This window comes from Loxodonta africana, chromosome 8 (assembly GCF_030014295.1).
Source record: "Loxodonta africana isolate mLoxAfr1 chromosome 8, mLoxAfr1.hap2, whole genome shotgun sequence".
In the NCBI taxonomy this organism is placed as follows: domain Eukaryota; kingdom Metazoa; phylum Chordata; class Mammalia; order Proboscidea; family Elephantidae; genus Loxodonta; species Loxodonta africana.
Window position 1 is genome coordinate 82076856 of NC_087349.1, and position 22559 is coordinate 82099414.

At 37.3% G+C, this 22559-nt stretch overlaps 1 protein-coding gene across 4 annotated transcripts in view; it reads left to right on the forward strand.

Moving 5' to 3' along the window:
- Positions 1–21788, forward strand: part of SP4 (Sp4 transcription factor) — a 97165-nt gene extending 75377 nt beyond the window's left edge. For 2 of the 4 annotated variants that reach the window (XR_010322712.1, XR_010322713.1), the window contains 2 exons: positions 16906–17384; positions 18517–18628. Coding sequence is in view for 2 of the 4 variants with exons in the window: in XM_023544361.2 (XP_023400129.1) it covers positions 18517–19005 (489 nt within the window). In the remaining 2 variants the exon portion in view is untranslated. Of the gene's footprint in view, positions 1–16905; positions 17385–18516 lie in introns of all 4 variants that reach the window. The other 2 variants (XM_023544361.2, XM_010587225.3) reach the window with 2 other exon arrangements.
- Positions 21789–22559: the final 771 nt, after the last annotated feature.

Genomic DNA, 22559 nt, shown 5'->3' on the forward strand with positions numbered 1-22559 from the left:
TTGCGTGATTGTTCTTATTTCTCTGAGATATATTCCTAGGAGTGGAGTGGGATTGCTGGATCATATGGTATTTCTATTTCATGTTTTTTAAGGAAGCCCCATATAGTTTTCCTTTTTTTTGCATTCCCATCAACAGTGCAAAAGAGTGCCAGTCTCTCTGCAGCCTGTCCAACATTTGTTATTTTCTGTTTTTTTGATTCATGGCAGTATCTCATTGTAATTTCGATCTGCATTTCTCTAATGGCTAGTGATTGTAAATATTTCCTCATGTGCCTTTTAGCACCCTGAACATCTTCTTTAGTGAAGTGTCTGTTCATATCCTTTGCCCATTTTTTAATTGGATTATTTGCCTTTTTGTTTTAGAGGTGTTAGATTCTCCTATATATTTTAGAAATTAGACCTTTGTTGGATATGTCATAGCCGAAAACTTTTTTCAAGTTTGTACATTCTCTTTTTACTCTTTTGGTGAAGTCTTCTGATGAGCATAAATGTTTTAATTTTTAGAGGGTCCCAGTTATCTAGCTTATCTTTTGTGTTTATGCATTATTAATTATGGTCTGTATCATATTTATGCCATGTATTAGAGCCCATAGCATTTATCCTATTTTTTCTTCCATGATCTTTATAGTTTTTGATTTTGTATTTGTCTTTGATGCATTTTGAATTAATTTTTGTGTATAGTGTGAGGTATGGGTCCTATTTCTTTTTTGTTACAAATGGATATCCAGTTTTGCCAGCACCATTTGTTAAAAAGACTGTATTTTTCCCCATTTAATGTACTTGTGAGCCTTTGTCAAAGATCAGGTGGCTGTAGGCAGATAGATTTGCATCTGGATTCTCAGTTCTGTTCCATTGACCAGTGAGTCTGTCATTGTACCAGTGCCAGGCTGTTTTGGCTACCTTAGCTGTGTACTAGGTTCTGAGGTAAGGTAATTCAAGGCCTCCTTCTTCATTCTTCTTCTTCAGTAATGCTTTGTTTACCCAGGGCCCTTTCCCTTTCCATATAATGATTTGTTTTACTATCTCTTTAAAGAATGTTGTCGGATTGTATTGTATTTCTAGATTAAATTGCTTTGGGTAAAATTGACATTTTCACAATGTTGAATCTAACTGTATGACCACGGTATGTTTTTACATTTGTGTAAGTCTCTTAGTTTCTTGCAGTAGTGTTTTGTAGTTTTCTTTGTATAGGTTTTATACATTTCTGGTTAGATTTATTCCTTTTTTTAAGGGGTATTATAAATTATTTTTTTCCCACTGATTTCCTTTTCATAATTCTCTTTATTGGTGTATAGAGATCCAACTGGTTTTTGTATGTTTATCTTGTATCTTGCTACTCTGCTGAATCTTTCTATTAGTTCCAGTATTTTTCTTGTGAAATCTTTAGGGTTGTCTATATGTTGTATCGCTATGAGTTAGAATCAACTCCATGGCAGTGGGTTTGGTTTGTTTGTTTATTTTTACGTAGAGTATCATATTATCCTCAAATATGGATAGTTTTACTTCCTCCTTACCAGTTTGGGTACCTTTTATTTCTTTTTCTTGCTTTACTGCCCTAGCTGGGACTTCGAGCACAGTGTTATATATGAATAGTGATAAAGGGCATTTTCCCGTTCTTGGGGGAATGTTTGCAGCCTCTCTCCATTGAGAATGATGTTGGGTGTTGGTTTTATATACCAAAAAAACAAAGCTGTTTGCTGTCAAGTCGATTCTGACTCATACCAGCCTTCTAGGAACAGTGTAGAACTGCCGCACAGGGTTTCCCAGGAGCAGCTGGTGGATTCAGACTTCTCACCTTTTGGTTAGTAGCTGAACTCTTACCCACTGTGCCACCAGGGCTCCGGGTACCTTTTATTATGTTGAGGAATTTTCTTTGTGTTCCTATTTTATTGAGAATTTTTATCAGGAATGGACATTGGACTTTATCAAATGCCTTTTCTGCGTCGATTGAGATGATTGTGTGATTCTTTTCGTTTATTTATGTGGTGGATTGCGTTGATAGATTTTGTAATATTGAACCATCTTTGCCTACCTGGCATGAACCCCACTTGGTTGTGGTGGGTTTTTTTCGTTTGTTTTGTTTAATATGACGCTGAATTCTGTTGCCTAGGATTTTTGCATCTATATTTATGAGACATACTGGTCTATCTTTTTTTTTTTTGGTTGTCTTTGCATGGTTTTCATAGCAGGGATATGCTGGCTTCATAGAGTGAATTTGGAAGTACCCCTTCTTTTTCTGTGTTCTGAAATAATTTGAACAGTGCTGGTGCGAGCTCTTCTCTGAATGTTTGGTAGCATTCTCCAATGAGGCCATCTGGGCCAGGATTTTGTTTTTATTGGGATTTTTTTTTTATTATTATCTTTTCAATCTCTTCTGTTGTTATGCGTCTGTTCAGATTTTCTACCTCAGTTTGTGTGAGTTTAGGTAAGTGGTAGAAATTTGTTCGTTTCCTCTAAGTTTTCAAATTTGTTGGAATACAGGTTTTTATAGTACTCTGTTATAATTCTTTGTATTTCATTTGGGTCTGTGGTGATGTTCCCTGTTTCATTTCTTATTTGGGTTATTTCCTTCCTCTCCTGTTTTTCTTATGTCATTTTGGCCACTGGTTTGTCAATTTTGTTGATCCTTTCAAAGAACCAACTTTTGGCTTTGTCAATTCTTTCCATTGTTTTTTGCTTCTGTATTTCCTTTATTTCTGCTCTGATCTTTATTAGTTTCTTTTTTCTGGTGGCTGTAGGCTTCTTTTTCTCTCTTCATTTGAGTTGTAGCGCTTAACGTTTTGATTCTATCCCTTTCTTCTTTTTTGATGTGTGCACCTATTGGTATAAATTGACCTTTGAACCTTGCCTTTGCATTGTCTGAAAGGTTTTGGCATGATGTGTTTTCAGTTTCATTTGATTCCGGGAATTTTTTATTCCATCTTTGATTTCTTATGTTAGTGATTTTTAAGCAAGGTGTTGTGGTATTGTTTTTTTTTTTATTGTTCAGTTTCCATGTTTTGTTTTTTTCCCTTGCTCTTCCGTTTATTCTACTTTTATGGCATTGTAATCAGAGAAAATGCTTTGTATTATCTAAATGTTTTGGATTTTGTTGAGGATTGCTGTGTGGCCTAAGATGTAGCCTATCCTGGAGGACGTTCTGTGTGCATTGGGAAAGAATGTGTACTTTGCAGCTGTTCTGTGGAGTGTTCTGTATATGTGAGGTCAAGTTGGTTGATTGTGGCCTTTAGATCTTCTGTATTTTGGTTGCGTTTCTTTCTTGATGTTCTGTCTGTTATGGATTGAATTGTGTCCCCTAAAAATGTGTATCATCTTGGCTGGGCCATGGTTCCCAGTGTTGTATGATTGTACATCATTCTGTTATTTGATGTGATTTTCCTATTTGTTGTAATTCCTGCCTGTATGATGTTAATTAGGCAGGATTTGAAGCAGTTATGTTAATGAGGCAGGACTCTACAGTATTAGGTTGTGACTTAAGTCAATCTCTTTTGAGATATAAAAGAGAGGAAGCAAGCAGAGAGACAGGAGTACTTCATACCACAAAGAAACAAGAGCCAGTAGTGAGCACTTCCTTTGGACCTGGGGTCCTTGCACTGAGAAGCTCCTAGATCAGTGGAAGATTAATGACAAAGACTTTCCCTCAGAGCCAGCAGAAGGAGAAAGCATTCCCCTGGATCTGACACCCTGAATTTGGACTAGCCTCCTAGACTTGTGGTATTTCTGTTACAGCAGCACTAGATAACTAAGACACAGTACTTTACCAAGAGTGGTGTGTTGAAGTCTGTTATTATTGTGGAACTGTTAATTTCTCTTTTCAGTGCTGTTAAGAGTTTGTTTTATGAATTTGGGTACCCTGTCATTGGGTACATAGATATTTATTATGGTTATGTCATCTTGGTGGTTTGTCCCTTTAGTCTTTATATAATGTCCTTCCTTGTCTATTATGGTAGATTTTGCCTTAAAGTTTGTTTTATCTGAGATTACTGTTGCCACTCGTGCTCTTTTTTGGTTAGTGTTTGCTTTGTATGTTTTTTTTCCATGCTTTGATTTTTAATATATTTGTCTTTGTTTCTAAGGTGTGTCTCTCTTAGACAGCATATTGATGGGTTATGTTTATTTAATCCATTCCTTCACTCTGTGTCTCTTCATGGGTGCATTTAAGCACCCATTTATGTTCAGTGTGATTATCGGCAGGTGTGAGTTTATTGCTGTCATTTTGTAGTGCTTTTTTTGTGGTGGTGACATTTTCTTTATTCCTCTTGCTGTCTTGTGCAGAGTTCTCTTTGTGGATTTTCTTTTTGTTTGTTTTGTTTTTTGTAGATTTTGTATTGCCTGAGACTTTATGTTTTTCTTCTTTATTTTAATAAGTTGGTTTGTTAACTTTCTATGTGGTTACCTTGAAGTTTACCCTTATTTTCCTACATTTGAACCAGTCTTTTATTAATTGATACTGTCTTGACTTCTTCATTTGAAAGTTCTGTATCTATACCCTTTTATTCTTGTTTTTATTGTTTTGATGTTGTCATTTACAGACTGACCTCTCTGGTTCCCTGCTGTAAAACTTCTAGTTTTGTTTTATCCTTCAGAGTTCATTACCTAGGTTGGTATCTGACTGATGCTGTGTCCTAAATTCAGGTTGTGGTCTAATGTTATTGGTTCTCTAAGTGAAGGACTCCCTTTAATAATTCTTGTAAGTTTGGCTTAGTTTTTTACATATTTCCTTAATTTCTTTATATCTGGAAATATCCTAATTCCACCATATTTGAGTGAAAGTTTTGCAGAATGTATTATTTTTGGTTGGCAGTTTTTTTTTCTTTCAAGGTTTTATATATGTCCTCCCATTGCTTTCTAGCCTACGTGATTTCTCCCAAGTAGTCAGAGCTTAGTCTTATTGTTTCCCCTTTGTATGTGACTTTTGCTTTTTTTGAGCTGCTCTCAATGTTCTTTCTTTGTCTTTGGTTTTGACAAGTGTGATTATGATATATCTTGGAGACTTTCTTCAGAGGCCTATCCTATATGGGGTTCGTTGAACTTCTTGGATGGTCATCTTTTCATCTTTTATGATATTAGGGAAGTTTTCTGTCAGCAAATCTTCAGTGATTCTGTCTGTGTTTTCCCATTTCTCCCCATTCTGAAACTGATCACATACAAATTCTTGCTCTTGAATTTATCCTACATAGTTCTTAGGTTTTCTTCAACTTCCTTCTTTTCTCTGGTTTTTCTTCAAAGTGGTATCCATGGATTTGTCTTCAGTTTTGCTGATCCTGTCTTCAGTCACTTCAGATTTGCCCCTAAACCTTCTATTGTGTTGTCCATTTCTAAAAATCTTGTTTATCTTTTGGATTTCTAATAGCTGTATTTGTATGATTTCTAATTATTTTGATATTTTGTTCTTACATTATATTCCTGAGTTGTTCTTTTGCGTTGGCTTTCTTTTCCCTGATTTTTTCTGTATTTTCCATGATTTTGTCTATTTTTTCCTTGTTTTTTTCTTGATTGTTTTTCTGATCTCTTGGAGAGACCTGAATATTAAACTGTCGAACTCCCTTACAGGTAGTTCCAATGCTTTATCTTCTACTGGAAGGTTGTTTGGTGGTTTATTTTGGTTCCTTACTGGAGCTATCCTGTCCTGTGTTTGTATATGTTTTGATATTGTCTGCTGTCTCAGAGACATTCAGGAGTGATTGTCCTCATTTATTGATTGCATGTTTGTTTGTTTCATCATGCCGTTTTGTTTTATTTGGTTACATCTGGGTGGGTGGGCTGAGTGTGTTTTGTTGCTAGCTTGTCTGTTGACAGAATAGTTCTCAACACCTTGTCCAGATGGGCAGGGCTGGTCAATAAGCTGTGGTGCAGTAGGGCAGGTCAGAGAAGAGCAGGTGGGGCAGGGATGGCTCATGTATCTACAGCAAGAACTGGAGCCAGTAGGTCAGGACTAGGGGCAGCGCAACAGGGCAAGGTCCAGGCATCCAGAGGTCCATGTCGGCCCCGCTTGGGGGGGCGGTGTTCAGTGGGAAGGTGTTCAGTGGGAAGGGGCTGGGGCAGCACAGGGCTGGGTCCACGGTTCCACTCCTGTCCCACACAGGGGCACCCAGTACTCAGTGGGGTGAGGCCTGAGTTCAGCACAGGGCAGGGTCGAGAGGTCTGCACTGGTGCCACTCAGGGGCATGGTACTTGGTGGGGTGTGGTTGGAAGCAACACAGGACAGGTTCTGGGGGTCTGCACCAGAGGCGTGATGGCTTGGTGGAGCAGGGTCCGGAGGTTCATACAGATTGCATTCGGGGGAACAACACTTGTTTGACAGTGCAGAGAGGCAGTAGGGAAGGGAGAGGATGTGATATGCAGAGCTAGGTGGGAGGAAGAAAGAAGAGAGAGAAAGAAAACCAAAAAACAAGGAAAGTGGCAACTCAGTAGGAGCCAACGAGTGGGGGCAGGGCAAACCGTGGAAGGCCACGTGCCAGTGACTCTAGCTGAGCAGTGCGGCATGGCCATCAAAAAGGGGCGTTGGTGGTGTACGGGGCTAGGTGGGCAGTAGAAAGGAAAGGAAGAAGGAGAAAAAGACAAGGGAAGGAAGAAGGGGAAAAAGACAAAAGATATAACAAAAATACAGCATCGAGGGTCAAACTGGCCATTGAGGGCGGGCCAGATCTGGGATGAATGTGAGCTATATTTCTCTTGTGGGGCAGAGCAGCACGCCCCATCAGGAAGTGACAGAGGCAGTGTAGGGGGCTAGGTGAAAGGGAGAAAGGGAAAGAGAAATACATATAAAAAAATATATGTATGGCACTGAGGGAGCTGGTCAGCAGGGGCAGGGTGGACCTAGGGCAGCATTGAGCTGGTCTCATCCTCAAACAACCGTGGTCCTTTGGAAAGCAGTGGAGGCAGCATGCAATGTAGAAGGGTGAAGGGTGGGAAAGTGAATATCTCAGGTTACTAGTACTCTGTTTCCTGTTGGGAGCTCCGTAAAGTTGCCTTCGTGTACTCCCTGTCTGGAGTCGTTGTTGGCTTTGCTCCCAGATGACAAAGCTGTGCCATATTAGCTGGTAGGGGACCTCCACTCCGTAGCTGTACTCATTCTCTGTTCTCTGTCAGTTTCTTCTTCCATTTGCTGCTTTATCTAGCTCTTATCCCTTCATTTGGTGCTTAGGGTTCTAGGATTGACATTTGTATCTGTTTTACTTAGTTTTTCAGGTCTCTGCTGCAGAGGGACAGCATGGTGCTTCTGTCTGGAATGCCATGTTGGCTCCACCTCTCCAGGATTCTTTCTGGTAATTTCTGTACATTGTTGGTATAAAAGAACTGAGATTTCTAGATGAACTCTAGTGGTGTAGCAATAAAGAGTCCTTACTAGAAGTTGATGTTGTTGTTGCTGTTGAGTCAGCCCCTGGCTCATGGCGATCCCATGTGCAACAGAACAAAACACTACCAGGTCCTGTCCCATCTCTGTAACCTGTTTTCTGTCAGACCATTGCGATTTGTAGGATTTTCATTGGCCAGTTTTTGGAAGTAGATGTCCCAGGCTTTCTTCGTAGATTAGAAGTTAGATGCCTTGAATCATGCTCTGACATTAAGTTGTATGACTTGCAAGCATATTGATCTCTGAGCTTCAACTTACCCATATATAAAATGAAAGTGTTAAAAATGGATTTTTAAGGTTTCTTCTAGCTTTAAAAATTGTAAACTTAAAATTTTTCTTTTGAACTGAAACGGGAAACTTGAAAGGTGAAGGAGTTTAAGATGGATTCTTAACTACCTATAATTTTCTTGCCCTTATCTAAGTTTCAGCATCATAAAATTGAAGTCACTTACCTTAAAGCTTAAATGCCTTCATTGTTTTTTTCCAGATACAATGATGTTGCTTATTAGTCCACTTGTGTGGATTTTTTTTTTTTGTACTTTAGATGAAACTTTACAGAACAAACTAGTTTCTTATTAAACTTTCAGTACACGTGTTGTTATGACATGGGTTAACAACCCTACGACATGTCAGCACTCTCCCTTCTCAACCTTGGGTTCCCTATTACCAGCTTTCCTGTTCCCTCTTGACTTCTAGTCCTTGCCCCTGGGCTCGTGTGCCCCTTATAGTCTCGTTTTGATTTATGAGCCTGTCTTAATCTTTGGCTGAATGGTGAACCTCGAGAGTGACTTCATTAACAAGCTAAGAGGGTGTCCAGGGGCCATACTGTCAGGATTTTTCCAGTCTCAGGCCAGTAAGCCTGGTCATTTTTGTGTGTATGAGTTAGAATTTTGTTCTGCATTTTTCTCCAGCTCTGTCCGGGACCCTCTATTGTGATTTCTGTCAGAGCAGCCGGTGGTAGCCGGGCACCATCTAGCTGTACTGGACTCAGTCTGGTGAAGGCCATGGTAGATGTGGTCCCTTAGTCCTTTGGACTAGTCTTTGCCTTGTGTCTTCAGTTTTCTTCGTTCTCCATTGCTTGTGAAGGGTGAGACCAGTGGAGTATGTTAGGTGGCTGCTCACAGCCTTTTAAGACCCCAGATGCTACTCACCAACATAGAATGTAGAACATTTACTTTATAAACTATGTTATGCCAGTTGAGCTAGATGTTCCCCGAGACCATGGTCCCTGCAGCCCTCAGCCCAGCAATTCAGTCCTTCAGGGAGTTTGGATATGTCTGTGGAGCTTCCATGACCTTGTCTTACACAAGTTGTGCTGGCTTCCCCAGTGTTATGTACTGTCTTACCTTCACCAAAGCTACCGCTTATCTATTGTCTATTTAGTGTTTTTCCATCCCCACCCCTCCCCTCCCTTGTAACCATGAAAGATTGTTTCTTTTTGTGTGTAAACCTTTTATTGAGTTTTTACAGTAGTAGTCTCATAAATATTTGTCCTTTTGTGATTGACTTATTTCACTCAGCTTGATGCCCTCCACATTCATCCACATTATCAGATGCTTCGCAGATTTAATCATTGTTCTTTATCATTGTGTAATACTTCATCATGCATATGTACCATAGTTCGTTTATCCATCTGTCTGTCGATGGGCATATAGGTTGTTCCATCTTTTTGCTATTGTGGACAATGCTGCAGTGCACATGGGTGTGCATATGTCTATTTGTGTGATGACTCTTACTTCTCCAGGATATATTCTTAGGAGTGAGATTGCTCGATCATATGGTATTTCTATTTCTAAGGAAGAGCCATATCATTTTCCAAAATTGTTGTATCATTTTGCATTCCCATCAGCAGTGCATAAGAATTCCAGCCTCCTCGCAGCCTCTCCAACATTTGTTATTTCCGGTTTTTTTGTTTGTTTTGTGCCAGTGATATTGGGGTGAAATGGTATCTCATTATGGTTTTAATTTGCATTTCTCTAATGGCTAGTGATTGCAAGCATTTCCTCATGTGTCTTTTGGCCACTTGAATGTCTTCTTTGGTGAAGTGTCTGTTCATTTCCTTTGCCCATTTTTTAATTGGATTATTTGTCTATTGTACAGATGCTGGATTTTCTTGTAGGTTTTAGAGATTAGACCTTTGCCTTATTTGTCATACCCCAAATTTTTTCCCTAGTCTATAGGTTCTTTTTACTATTTTAGTGAAGTCTTTTGATGAGCATAACTGTTTAATTTTTAGAAGATCCCAGTTATCTAGTTTGTCTTCTTGAATTTGTGTGTTATTGGTTATGGTTTGTATCCTGTTAATGCCATGTTGTATTAGGGCCTCTATCATTGATCACAGTGTTTCTTCTATGAACTTTTTATAGTCTTTGGCTTTATATTTATGTCTTTGATTCATTTTGAATTAGTTTTTATATACGGTGTAAGGCATGGGTCGTGTTTCTTTTTTTTGCAGATGGACATCCAGTTTTGCCAGTGCCATTTGTTAAAAAGATTGTCTTTTCCCCATTTGATGGACTTTGGGCCCTTGTCGAAGATCAGGTGACTGTAGATGGATAGATTTACGTCTGGGTTCTCAGTTTTGTTCCATTGGTCGAGGTATCTGTTGTTGTATCAGTACCAGGCTCATTTGACTACCATGGCTGTATAGTATGTTCTGAGGTAGTGCAAGTCCTCCTGCTTTATTCTTAAGTAGTGCTTTTTACTTACCCAGGGCTTTTTCCCTTTCCATATAAAGTTAATGATAAGGTTTTCCATCTTTTTAAAGAATGTTGATATTTGGATCGGGATTGCATTGTATTTGTTAATTGCTTTCGATAGACGTGTCATTTTCACAATGTTGAGCCTACCTATCTATGAACATGGTATGTTTTTCCATTTATATAGATCTGTTTTGGTTTCTTGCAGTAGTGGTAAAAACCAGTGGTATAGTTTTCCTGATTCCTTTTCACCATTCTCTTTATTGGTATAGGAATCCAGCTGATGTTTGTGTGTTTATCTTGTATCCTCCTAATCTGCTGAATCTTTCTATTAGTTCCAGTAGTTTTCTCATGGAGTCTTTCAGATTTTCTGTGTATAGTATCATATCATCTGCAAATATGGACTGTTTAACTTCTTCATGACCAATTTGGATGCCTTTTATTTCTTTTTCTTGCCTTATGGCTCTAGCTAGCACTTCCAGCACAGTGTTAAAAAGGAGTGGTGATAAAGGGTATCCTTATCTTGTTCCTGTTCTCAAGGGTTATGTTTTCAGCCTCTGTCTGTTAAGATTGATGTTGGCCATGGGTTTTACATAGATGTCCTTTATTATGTTGAGAAATTCCCCTTCTATACCTATTTTATTGAGTTTTTATCAGGAATGAGTGTTGGACTTTGTCAAATGTCTTTTCTGTGTCAGTTGAGATATCATGTGATTCTTTATGTGGTGGATTATGTTGAATGATTTTCGAATGTTGAGCCATCTTTGCATACCTGGTGCAATTCTTACTTGGTCATGGTATATTCTTTTGATATGATCCTGAATTCCATTGGCTAGAATTTTGTTGAGAATTTTTGCATCTGTGTTCATGAGAGATAATGGTCTGTAATTTTCTTTGTTTACAGTGTCTTCGTCTGGTTTGAGTATCAGGGTTATGCTGGCTTCATAGAATGAATTCGGAAGTATCGCTTCCTTTTCTATGTTCTGAAATGGTTTTGAGTGGTACTGGCATAAGGTTTTCACTGAATGTTTTGTAGAATTCTGCAGTGAAGCCACGTGGGCCAGGGCTTTTTTTTTTGTTGGAAGTTTTTTTTTTTTTAATTACCTTTTCAATCTCTTCTCATGGGTCTGTTCAGATTTTCAGCATCATCTTTTGTTAGTTTGGGTAGGTAGTGTGTTTCTAGAAATTTACCCATTTTATCTAGGTTTTCAAATTGGTTGGAGTATAGTTTTTCATAATAATATGTTTTGATCCTTTTTATTTCAGATGGGTCCGTTGTAATATCCCCCATTTCATTTCTTATTTGGGTTGTGACCTCTCCCGTTTTCCTTTTGTCATTTTGGCCAGTGGTTTGTCAATTTTGTTGATCCTTTCAAAGAACCAACTTTTGTTTTTTTTTTGATTCTTTTGTTTTTCTATTCTCTATTTTTATTTCTGCTCAGATCTTTATTATTTTCTATTTTCTGGTGGCTGTGGGCTTCTTCTGTTGCTCTCTTTCTATTTGTTCAAGTTGTGTAGCTAATGTTTTGATTTTGTCCCTTATTTTTTGATGTGTGCATATATTGCTATAAATTGACCTCTGAGGAGTGCCTTTGCTGTGTCCCAAAGGTTTTGGTATGATGTTTTCATTCTTGTTTCATCTAGAAATTTGATTCCATCTCTGATTTCTACTATTACCTATTGGTTTTTAAGCAGGGTGTTATTCAATTTCCATGTAATTGATTTTTTCCCTTACTCTTCCTTTTGTTAATTTTTACCTTGATGGCATTGTGGTCAGAGGAGATACTTTGTATTATCTCAGTGTTTTGGATTTTATCACGGGTTGCTGTGTAGCCTAAGATGTGGTCTGTTCTGGAGAACGTTCGTGTATGTTGGAAAAGAATGTGTACTTTGCAGCTGTTAGGTGGAGTGTTTTGTATAAGTCTATGACGTAAAGTTTGCTGATTGTGTCCTTTAGCTCTTCTGTATCTTTGTTCAGTTTCTTTCTAGATGTTCTATCTTTTACCAAGAATGATGTGTTGAAATCTCATATTATTATTGTGGAATTTTAATTTCTCTTTTCAGCGCTGTTAGAGTTTATGTATTTTGGAGCCCTGTCATTGGGTGCGTAGATGTTTGTTATGATTATATTTTTACGATGAATCATCCCTTTAATCATTACATAGTGCCCTTTGTCTTTTATGGTGGATTTTGTTTTAAAGTGTTTATTAGTATTGCCACTCCTCATTTTTCGTAGCTGTTTGCTTGATATATATTTTTTCCATCCTTTAATTTTTAATAAATTTACATCTGTATTTCTAAGGGATGTCTCTTGTATACAGCGTTTTGATGGATCCTGTTTTTCTTATCCTTTTGTCACTTTCTGTCTCTTTATGAGTGCATTTAGGCCGTTTACGTTCAGTGTAATTATTGATAGGTGTGAGTTTATTGCCGTCACTTTGTAGTGCTTTTTTTTGTGGTGCTGATGCTTTCTTTGTTCCTCTTTCTCCGCTGTGCTGAATTCCTTTTGTTTGTGGATTTTTTTTTTTCATTTGTTTTTATAGATTTTGTTTATACTGAGACTTTGTTTTTTTTTTTCTTTATTTTGGTGAGTAGATTTGTTTACTTTCTTTGTGGTTACCTTGAAATTTACCCTTTCCTTCCTAGGATTGAACCAGTGTATTCTTATTTCGTATCACCTTGCTTTCCTCTCCTTTAGAAAGTTCTGTATCTACAGTGTTTATTCTCTTTTATTGTTTTGACATTGTTGTCATTTTCAGATTAACCTCTGGTTCCCTGTTGTAATTCTTTTGGTTTTGGATAGTCCTTCAGAGTTCATTTCCTAGGTTGGTATCTGACTGGTACAAATCTTGCATCCTAGATTCAGGCTGTGGTCTGATGTTGTTTGTTCTCACACCAAAGGACTCCCTTTAATAATTCTTGTAAGTCTGGTTTTTACATATTCCCTTAATTTCTGTTAATCTGGAGATGTCCTAATTTCACCATCATATTTGAATGAGTTTTGCAGGGTATATTATTATTTGTTGGCAGTTTTTTTCTTTCAAGGTTTTATATGTGTCATTCCATTACCTTTTTGCCTGCATGGTTTCTGCCAGATAATCAGAGCTTAGTCTTTACTGTTTTCCCTCTGTATGTGACTTTTCGTTTATCTCAAGCTGCTCTCAGGATTCTTTCTTTGTCTTTGGTTTTAGCGAGGGTAATTATGATATTCCTTGGTGATTTTCTTTTGGGGTCTGTCCTATATGGGGTTTGTTGAGCTTCTTGAATGGTCAGCTTTTCATCTTTCATGATATCAGGGAAGTTTTCTCTTGGCAATTCTTCAGTGATCTTCTCTGTGTTTTGCATTTTCTCCCTATCTGGAACTCTAATCATTTTGCTTTCTTTTGTATCACATGTAATTTTCAGGGTTTCTTCATTTCTCTTCATTCTTTTTTCTGATTTTTCCTCAGAGTTTTATCCAAGTGTTTGTCTTCAATTTTGGTGGTCCTGTCTTCCCATCATTGGAAACCTGCTCCTCAGCCTTTCTATGTATGACACTGTCCATTTCTGAAATCTTGTTGTTCTGTCTTTTGGATTTCTAGTTGTTTTTGTATGATTTCTGGTTGTGAATTTACTTTGGCATTTTGTTACTGTGTTATTTTCCTGAATTCTTCCATTCTTTTTGTCTGTATTTTCCATGAATTTGTCTGCCTTTTCCATGAATTGATCTATTTTTTCCTCATTTTTGTCTGCTTATTGCTTCAACTCAAATAGATCTGAATATTAAAGATTTTAACTCTCTTTTTTTATCAGGCAGTTCTAGTGCCTTTTCTTCTACTGGAATGTCATCCAGTGTTTTATTTTGGACACCTACTGGAACCATCCTGCCCTGTTTTTTAATATGTTTTGATACTGTCTTCTGGACATTCGGTAGTTATTTTCTTCACTTATTGATTGTAGATTTGTTCGTTTTGTTCTGCTTTTTTATTTGATCTTTTCTGAGCAGGTGGGCTGTGTGTTCTTTGTTGTTTGCTCGTCTCTGGGCAAGATACTTTTCACCTTCTGGTCCAATGGGCAGGGCCAGTTGAGCTATGGTGCAGCTGGGTAGGCCCAGCAGGTGCTCTGTGTCCTGGTGGGAGCTCTGTGAAGCTGCTTTCCTGTATTGCCTGTCCATCAATCTCTAATGTGGGTGGGGCGAATCCAAGCAGGACAGACCCTATGCTTCCTGGGCAGGCTAGCAACTGCAGCCAGTTAGGAAGTGGTGGAAGTAGAGCAGGGAGGAGAAGGATGGGAGACAGGAAAGTGTATATCGCTGGTTTCCTGGTGCTCTGTCTTCTACTGGGAGCTCCATCAAGCTTCTTCCTGTACTCCCTGTCCGCTGATCTTTGACAGGAGTCCAGCATAGTGCTTTGGGCTGTGTTAGCTAATAGGGGACCTCTGCATGTATCTCACCTCACTCACTGTTGTCTGTCAGTTTCTTACTCCATTCGGTGCTTGGCTGAGTTCATCTCTTCATTTGACACTTAGGGTTCCAGGATTGATGTTTTTCTCTGTTGTACTTAGTTTTTTGGGTCTGTGCTGTGGAGGGACAACGTGGTGTGTCTGTATATAGCGCCATGTTGGTTCTGCCTCTCAGTTGTGTAGATTTTTGTTTTCTTTATGTTGAGGTATAATCCATGCTGAAGGCTGTGGTCATCTTTAATCTACACCAGTAAATGTTTCCAGTCCTCTTCACTTTCAGCAAGCAAGGTTGTGCCATCTGCAAATCGCAGGGTATTAATGAGCCTTCCTTTAATCCTGATGCCACATTCTTCTTCATATAATCCAGCTTCTTGTATTATTTGCTCAGCATACAGATTAAATAAGTATGGTGAAAGGATACAACCCTGATGAACACCTTTCTTGACGTTACACCACGCAGCATTCCCTTGCTCTGTTCAAATGACTGCTTCTTGGTCTATGTACAGGTTCCTCATGAGGACAGTGAGGTATTCTAGAATTCGCATTCTTCTCAGTGGTGTCCATAATTTGTTACGATCCACACAGTTGAATGCCTTTGCATAGTCAATAAAACACTAAACACCTTTCTGGTATTCTCTGCTTTCAGCCAGGATTCATCTGACAATCAGCGATAATATCCATTGTTCCATGTCCCCTTCTGCATTCAGCTTGAATTTCTAGCAGTTCTTTGTCAATATACTGCCACCAACCACTTTTGAATGATCTTTAGCAAAATTTTACCAGTATGTTGTGTTAATGATATTGTTCAATAATTTCCGCGTTCTGTTGGGTCACCTTTCTTTGAAATGTGTACAAATATGGATCTTTTCCAGTTGTTTGGCCAGGTTGCTGTCTTCCAAATTTCCTGGCATACACGAGTGAGCATCTCCAGCACTGCATCTGTTTGTTGAAACATTTCAACTGGTATTCTGTCAGTTCATGGAGCCCTGTTTTTCACCAGTGCCTTCAGTGCAGCTTGGACCTCTTCCTTCAGTACCATCATCGGTCCTTGATTGTATCTGAACCTCCTGAAATGGTTGAACGTCAACCAATCCTTTTTGGTACAGTGACTCTGCATGTTCCTTCCGTCTGTTTTTGATGCCTCCTGTGTTGTTTAGTATTTCCTTCGAGAATCTTTCAAGATTGCAACTTGAGGCTTGAATTTTTTCTGCAGTTCTTAGAGCTTTAGAAATGCTGAGCCTGTAACTTTGCTTTTGGTTTTCTATCTCCATGTCTTTGCACATTTCTTTATAATACTTTGTCTTCTTGAGCTGCCCTTTGAAAATCTTCTGTTCAGCTCTTCCACTTTATTTCTTCCATTCGCTTTAGCTACTTTATGTTCAAGAACAACTCTCAGAGTCTCTCCTGACATCCATTTTGGTCTTTTCTTTCTTTCCTGTCTTCTTAATGACCTCTTGTTTTCTTCAGGTATGATGATATAATTCCACAACTCTTCTGGTCTTCAGTCATTAGTGTTCAGTGCATCAAATCTGTTCTTGATATGGTCTCTAAATTCAGGTGGGTTATAGTTAAAGTGGTATTTTTGCCCTGTGGATTTGTTCTGATTTTCTTGAATGTCAACTTGAACTTGCATATGAGCAACTGATGGTCTGTTCCTCATTCGTCCCCTGGCCTTGTTCTGATGGGCGATATTGATTTTCTCCATTGTCTGTTTCCACAGATGTAGGTTATTTGATTCCTGTGTATTCCTTTGGGTGGGTTCCACATGTATAGTTGCCATTTACGTTGGCGAAAAGATATTTGCGGTGAAGAAGTTGTCATCTTGCAAAATTCTATCGTGCTATCTCTAGCATCATTTCTATCACCATGGTCATATTTTCAAACTACCAGTCCTTCTTTGTTTCCAACTTTCACATTCCAATTTCCAGTAATTATTAATGCATCTTGATTGCGTGCTTGATCAGTTTCAGACTGCAGAATTTGGTGAACATCTTTAATTTCATCATCTTTGGCCTTAGTTGTTGGTGCATAAGTTTGAATAATGGTCATATTAACTGGTCTTCCTGGTAGGTGTATGGATATTTTCCTATCACTGACAGTGTTGTACTTCAAGATAGATCATGAATTGTCCTTTTTGATGATGATTGTGATGCCATTCTTCTTTAATTTTTCACTCCTGGTGTAGTAGACTATCCCCCTCCCAGCCCCAGTGCCATCCTAGACTATATGATTGTCTTATTCAAAATGGCCAATACTGGTCCTTTTCAGCTCACTAATGCCTAAGATACCAATGTTTATGAGTTGCATTTCATTTTTGACAACTTCCAATTTTCCTAGATTCATGCTTCATGAATCCCATGTTTTGATTATTAATGGATGCTTACAGCTGCTGTTTCTACTCATTTTCAGTCATACTACATCAGCAAATGAAGGTCTTGATACCATCTACATTATTAAGGTCGACTCTACATAGAAGAGGCAGCTCTTCCCCAGTTGTATTTTGAATGCCTTCCAACTTGAGGGACTCATCTCCCAACATGTATCAGACATTGTTCCACTGCTATTCATAAGGTTTTCAAAGGCCAATTTTTTCAGAAGTAGACTGCCAGGTCCTTCTTCCTAGTCTGTCTTAGTCTGAAAGCCCTGCTGAAACCTGTCCTCCATGGGTGACCCTGCTAATATTTGAAATACCAGTGGCAAAGCTTCTACTATCACAGCAACACACAAGCTACCACAGTACGACAAACTGACGGACATGTGGTGGAAGAATTGATGCCTTTGAATTATGGTGTTGGCGAAGTATATTGTACATACAGTGGATTCCCAGAAGAAAGAACAAATCTGTCTTGGAATAAATACAGTCAGAGTGCTCATTGGATGCGAGAATGGTGAGACTTCATCTCACTTTAGACATGTTATCGGGAGGGACTAGTCCCTGGAGAAGGATATCAAGCTTGGTAGAAGATCAGTGAAAAAGAAGAATACACTCAAGGAGATGCAGTGACACAGTGGCTGTAACGGTGGGCTCAAATATAACAAAGATTTTGAGGATGACTCAGGACCAGGTGGTGGTTCGTTCTGTTCAATTTAGGGTCGCTGTGAGTCAGAATTGACTTGATAGCACCTAAGAGCAACAACATCCATTGTACACAAAGGTGAAATGGCTTTTTTTCTTTTTAGTTATCATAGAAACGTGTTAGTTTTTATTACAAAGCATGTTGTTGTTTTGTGCCATCAAGTTGATTCCTACTCACAGCAACCCTATAGGTCAGAGTGAAACTGCCCCATAAGGTTTCCAAGGGGCAGCTGGTGAATTCGAACTGCCGACCTTTTGATTAGCAGCCTGGGCTCTTAACCGCTTTGCCAGCAGGGTTCCATTACAAAGCAGAGAAGTGTATCATTCCACTAGAAATGTTGTATTTTAAAGAGAGTGTGTTTAAGGATTACTTTATATTATAGAACCTGGCAGTCTTATTGTATTAAACCTGAAAGCTCTATTAACTTTGAAATGCAGTTTGTTCCTACTTCCCTTTTTTACCTTGTGAGAAACTTAATACACTATTAAATTATTACATTATTTTATTTTAAATAATTTTAATATATGCCTCTAAGGGATTCAAACTAAAACCCAGGTAAGTAGTTTTAAGGAAGGGGAGATATGAGCGTTGAACATTGTATTTTTGTTACACCTGGAAGAGATTTTTGAGATCATCTGTTAGAAGTCTCTTATTTTGTAGATAGGGAAACTGAGGCCCAGAGGGATTATTTTACTTGCTCCAGCTTTTATTTTCAGCTTCTGTCAGAACCAGGACTTTAACTCAGCTCTTTTATTCCCTACCACATGCTCTTTGTCCTGTACTGCACTGCTGCTTCGATAGCATTTTTAAATAAAATGGAAAGAATTTTTTTTGCAATTAGTCAAAAGTTAAGCAAAAAGTACAGCATTAACCAGAGACAAGGTATTTAAAATTATAACCTTATTTAAGTAAAACATACATTATTTACTATTTTTCTGTCCAGGTGAAAAGCGATTTGAATGCCCGGAATGTTCTAAAAGATTTATGCGGAGTGATCATCTCTCCAAACATGTCAAAACGCACCAGAATAAGAAAGGTGGTGGGACAGCTCTTGCCATTGTTACCTCGGGAGAACTGGACTCATCTGTTACAGAGGTGCTTGGCTCCCCGAGAATTGTTACAGTTGCAGCCATTTCTCAAGATTCAAACCCAGCAACTCCCAATGTTTCAACCAATATGGAAGAATTCTGAGAAGTTGTTTATACAGAGACCTCTAGTGCTGCACTTAAGTTTACACACCTTTGAAAATCTGGAAATGGGCTGGTCAAGTGGATTACAGAGTAGTAGGAAATCATGTTTTTGTTCTTGGATTCTTTATGTACTCCAGCGTTTTGGGTCAACACGCGAAGTGTTGAATTTTCACGATTACAAAAAGCAAACTGATGTACTGGAAACATATGGAAGAGTATTTCCTCCGTACTATAAGTTGTAGTTATTTGAAAATATATCACATAACCTTTAATCTGAATCTTCCCCTCTCAATATCATGTGTTAACATGTTTAAAAAGACAGACCTCAGTAGTTTGTAGGCTGGACCTTAATTAGACTTGTTTTCTTTCAAAGTACTTTATTATAAATTCAGTCAGTAATAATTTATGTGTATTTCCTTTTTTTCTATAGCACAGAAAAACATAGTTAACTGATGATAGGGATAATATTGTATTTCCTTTGCCTGATTTCTGGAAAATCAACTGAAAACCGTTTTGGCCGTCTTTTCTAAATGTTAGAAATTGTTCAGCAGCTGAATTAGGTAAATTCCAAAAAAGTAATCTGAGGTGCATCTCAGATCTTTATTACCACTACATTGTAGTAGTGTGTATGCAGACAATCAGTGGAGTCCGGTTACTTCTCCATGTGGAGACACGAGGAATTTAGAACTGAATCTTAGGTTAAATTTTAGATTGAAACCTTAGGAAAATGCTGGATAAAATGGTTAAAACAGAACTCATAATAGCTTCAGAAAAATAACAAAACAGCTTAACATGAAAAGTTTTAAAGTTAGGATTGATTATATTCCTAACCCTAGGTTGAACCACAAATTCATTTTAAATGTTTATATTGGAAATATTTGCATAGAGTATAAATCATTCTGTAGTTTCATATTCTGTAAATATGAGTTATGTTGACAATGTGCAGAATTCTTTATGCTTTGACTTTGTAGCCAAAGAAAGAATTATCAAATTAATTATCACACTTCTTTTAAGGCCAGCAGAAAATTGTCTTACAATTCCATGATTATTTTCTTTTTCCTCTCTCCAAAAAATTGGCCAATTTCATTTTATTTCTTGTACCGTGTTAGAAGATTGATAAGGAACTCATAACACAGTAACATCTTTATGTTATGTCAGTTACTGAATTTTCCATTTAAACAGCCTAACAAATATATAATAGATTTGCTATTACAAAGCAAAAATTATTTTTTAAAAATCAGAATAATTCTCAGTCCAAAAAAAAAAATGTATTTCATTGTTTATGCAAGGAAACTTAGGAAAGATGGCCAAAAGTTTGATATGAAAAAATTTGGATTATGCCAACAGCTTAAACATTAGTAAGCTATTTCATGTTTCTAAAAAGTATTTACACAGAATCATAATTGGATTAGCCATTTGAAAACTAAATTTTTTACCTACTTGGTTGATTAACATCATTAGTTTGGGGACTGTGAATACAGGTCCATATTTTCCTGTGCATTCTCCATTATTTCAGGAAAAGTACTACTCAGAATTTTTGCATAAACAAATAGTTTATGCAAATTCTTTTCCAAAATTGTGATGTTTTTGTGTACTTTTGATGAAGGAGAAATACTGTAATGATCACTGTTTACACTATGTACACTTTAGGCCAGCCCTTTGTAGCGTTATATATAACTGAAGGTCTTTTGTGCTTTCAGTTTGTATAAAAAAGCTTTGAGATTAAAGGAAAAAAAAAAATTTTACACTGTGGTTATAGATTTCAAGTTTCTTAAAGCTTTTGTAGACTTGTAACAGAGTCTTTAAATTTTAGTTGGATTTTGTAAATTGTTTTGTATATTTTATTTAATGTACTCTTAACAACTGATGTACCTGGCTTTAAAACATCAGAATCAAATTTTTGTTGTTTTGTTTGGTACAGAGGAGCATTTGGTAGTGTTAATTTTAATTTTATTATATAGGAGCTGAAACATCAGATATATATTTTATCTATCATTATGCTACACAATCAGTGCTATAAATTTTTTTATGCAAAGAAACTTTCTTAATGTTTTAATCATGTTTCCTCAGAGTGACTTTTTGTTGTTGTTGTTAATACCAGGTATGAAGCACTCTGCACCATTATCCCATGAACCAGTTTTAATGCATACTTAGGTAAGCTGATCAGAAAGGAAAGTTATTTTTTAATCAACAATGAGGCCTATTATAAATTTATCAAACCGAATCTGGATAGCTTTATAGCATATAAAATATATTAATTTGTGTTAGCAGGTGCACATTTCACCACTGGAATTAGAAATATTTTGACAGTCTGTTCTGCATACCATTCTGAGTCCACTTTTTCTGTCTTATAAGAATCGTAAATTTCAGTGTCCTTTATTTGACTCAGTGGGATATAGCTGTTATAAGTAATAGGGCACAGATGTGCAGTAGAGTCTTGTTTAATGGCATTTCACTGTTCATTCCCTTTGCAACCATTATAAAACTTTTCTTTATTGTAATTATCAGTGCAAAGCTATGTATTTATCATGGTAGAACTCCAGTGTTAGAGCAGTTTTTCCTTATAGTATACTTTCTTTGGTTAGGTTTGTGTATGTGTTGCTGATTACATTAGAACTTGATGTTAAGTCATTATTTATCACACTCTCATGAGAGCAGTAATAAAAGTGTGTAATCTAGGAGAAAAAGTTAATTTGTCAAACTTAGATAAGCATGATGTTTAGGTCCTATTTTTCAATTTTATAACTGTTTTATTGCAACAATATTTGTATTTAAGTCTTCATTTTAATGCCTTGTGGTGTTTTTTTTATGCATGTCACTAAGTTGTCATCCCACATAAATTGATGTGCAGCATAGGGTATTAAATCTACATAATGATTTTAAAACAGAAATAGTTGATGGTAAAATGTAAATGTTTTGCAAAAAATCCTTATAAAAAGTTTTGTAGTAACATTTCACTTGTAAATTTTTTTGTAAAAAAAGAAAAGAAAAAAAAAAAAAGATTCCAGAAAAAAAAACCTGTTTCCCATATCCTAGAATTTAGACAATTATTCTGCCAGCAAAGCCTCTGGGGCTGTAATTGACATTTTTACAGTGCTGATTTGTATAAAATTTGTTTTTTGTGGATTTGGAAATAAAATCATGTACAAGTTGTTGCCTGCAATAACAATTGCAAGTAACCTATTAAAAATTCCCTTGAGTTTAACATGTTTCTTCATTTAATTATGTACAGTATGAAGCAGCAATAAATTGTTCGAACTGTCAACGCTCTTACCACAATGAACACTGGAAAGCAAATGCTTCTCAGTAGAAAAAGTATTGACAACCCTTCATAATCCCATGGTATTAAGTTTTGGTCACCATTTTCTCTGAATTTACCACCAAAGAACACCAATTCAAATTTAATGTTAATTTGTAGCCATTGCTCTTGACATTTATGGAAATTAGAATTTGATTTAGGGATTTTTTAGCTTTAATATTTTTAAGCAATAAACGTTAGGAGATTGTAGGAAGATCTAAAAATGAAAGCATAATTTAAATGTTCTTTAATCTCACAGAGACCCTGAGAAGCAATAGAGGCCACACAGTTGCCACAAAATCTATAAGCAAAAGCCATTGCCTTTTTCTCCTCAGAGAGCCCTGCGGTTCTCATGCAGAGCCTTACTGATATAATGGATGCATTCCTGTAACAGCTTCAGTTACCAGATCTCCCAGCCTTTACCAGATCACCAGATTGGATACAGCAAAGTGGGTGCGTGTGTGTACAGAGATGACAGCAAATGCGTTAGATAGCAAG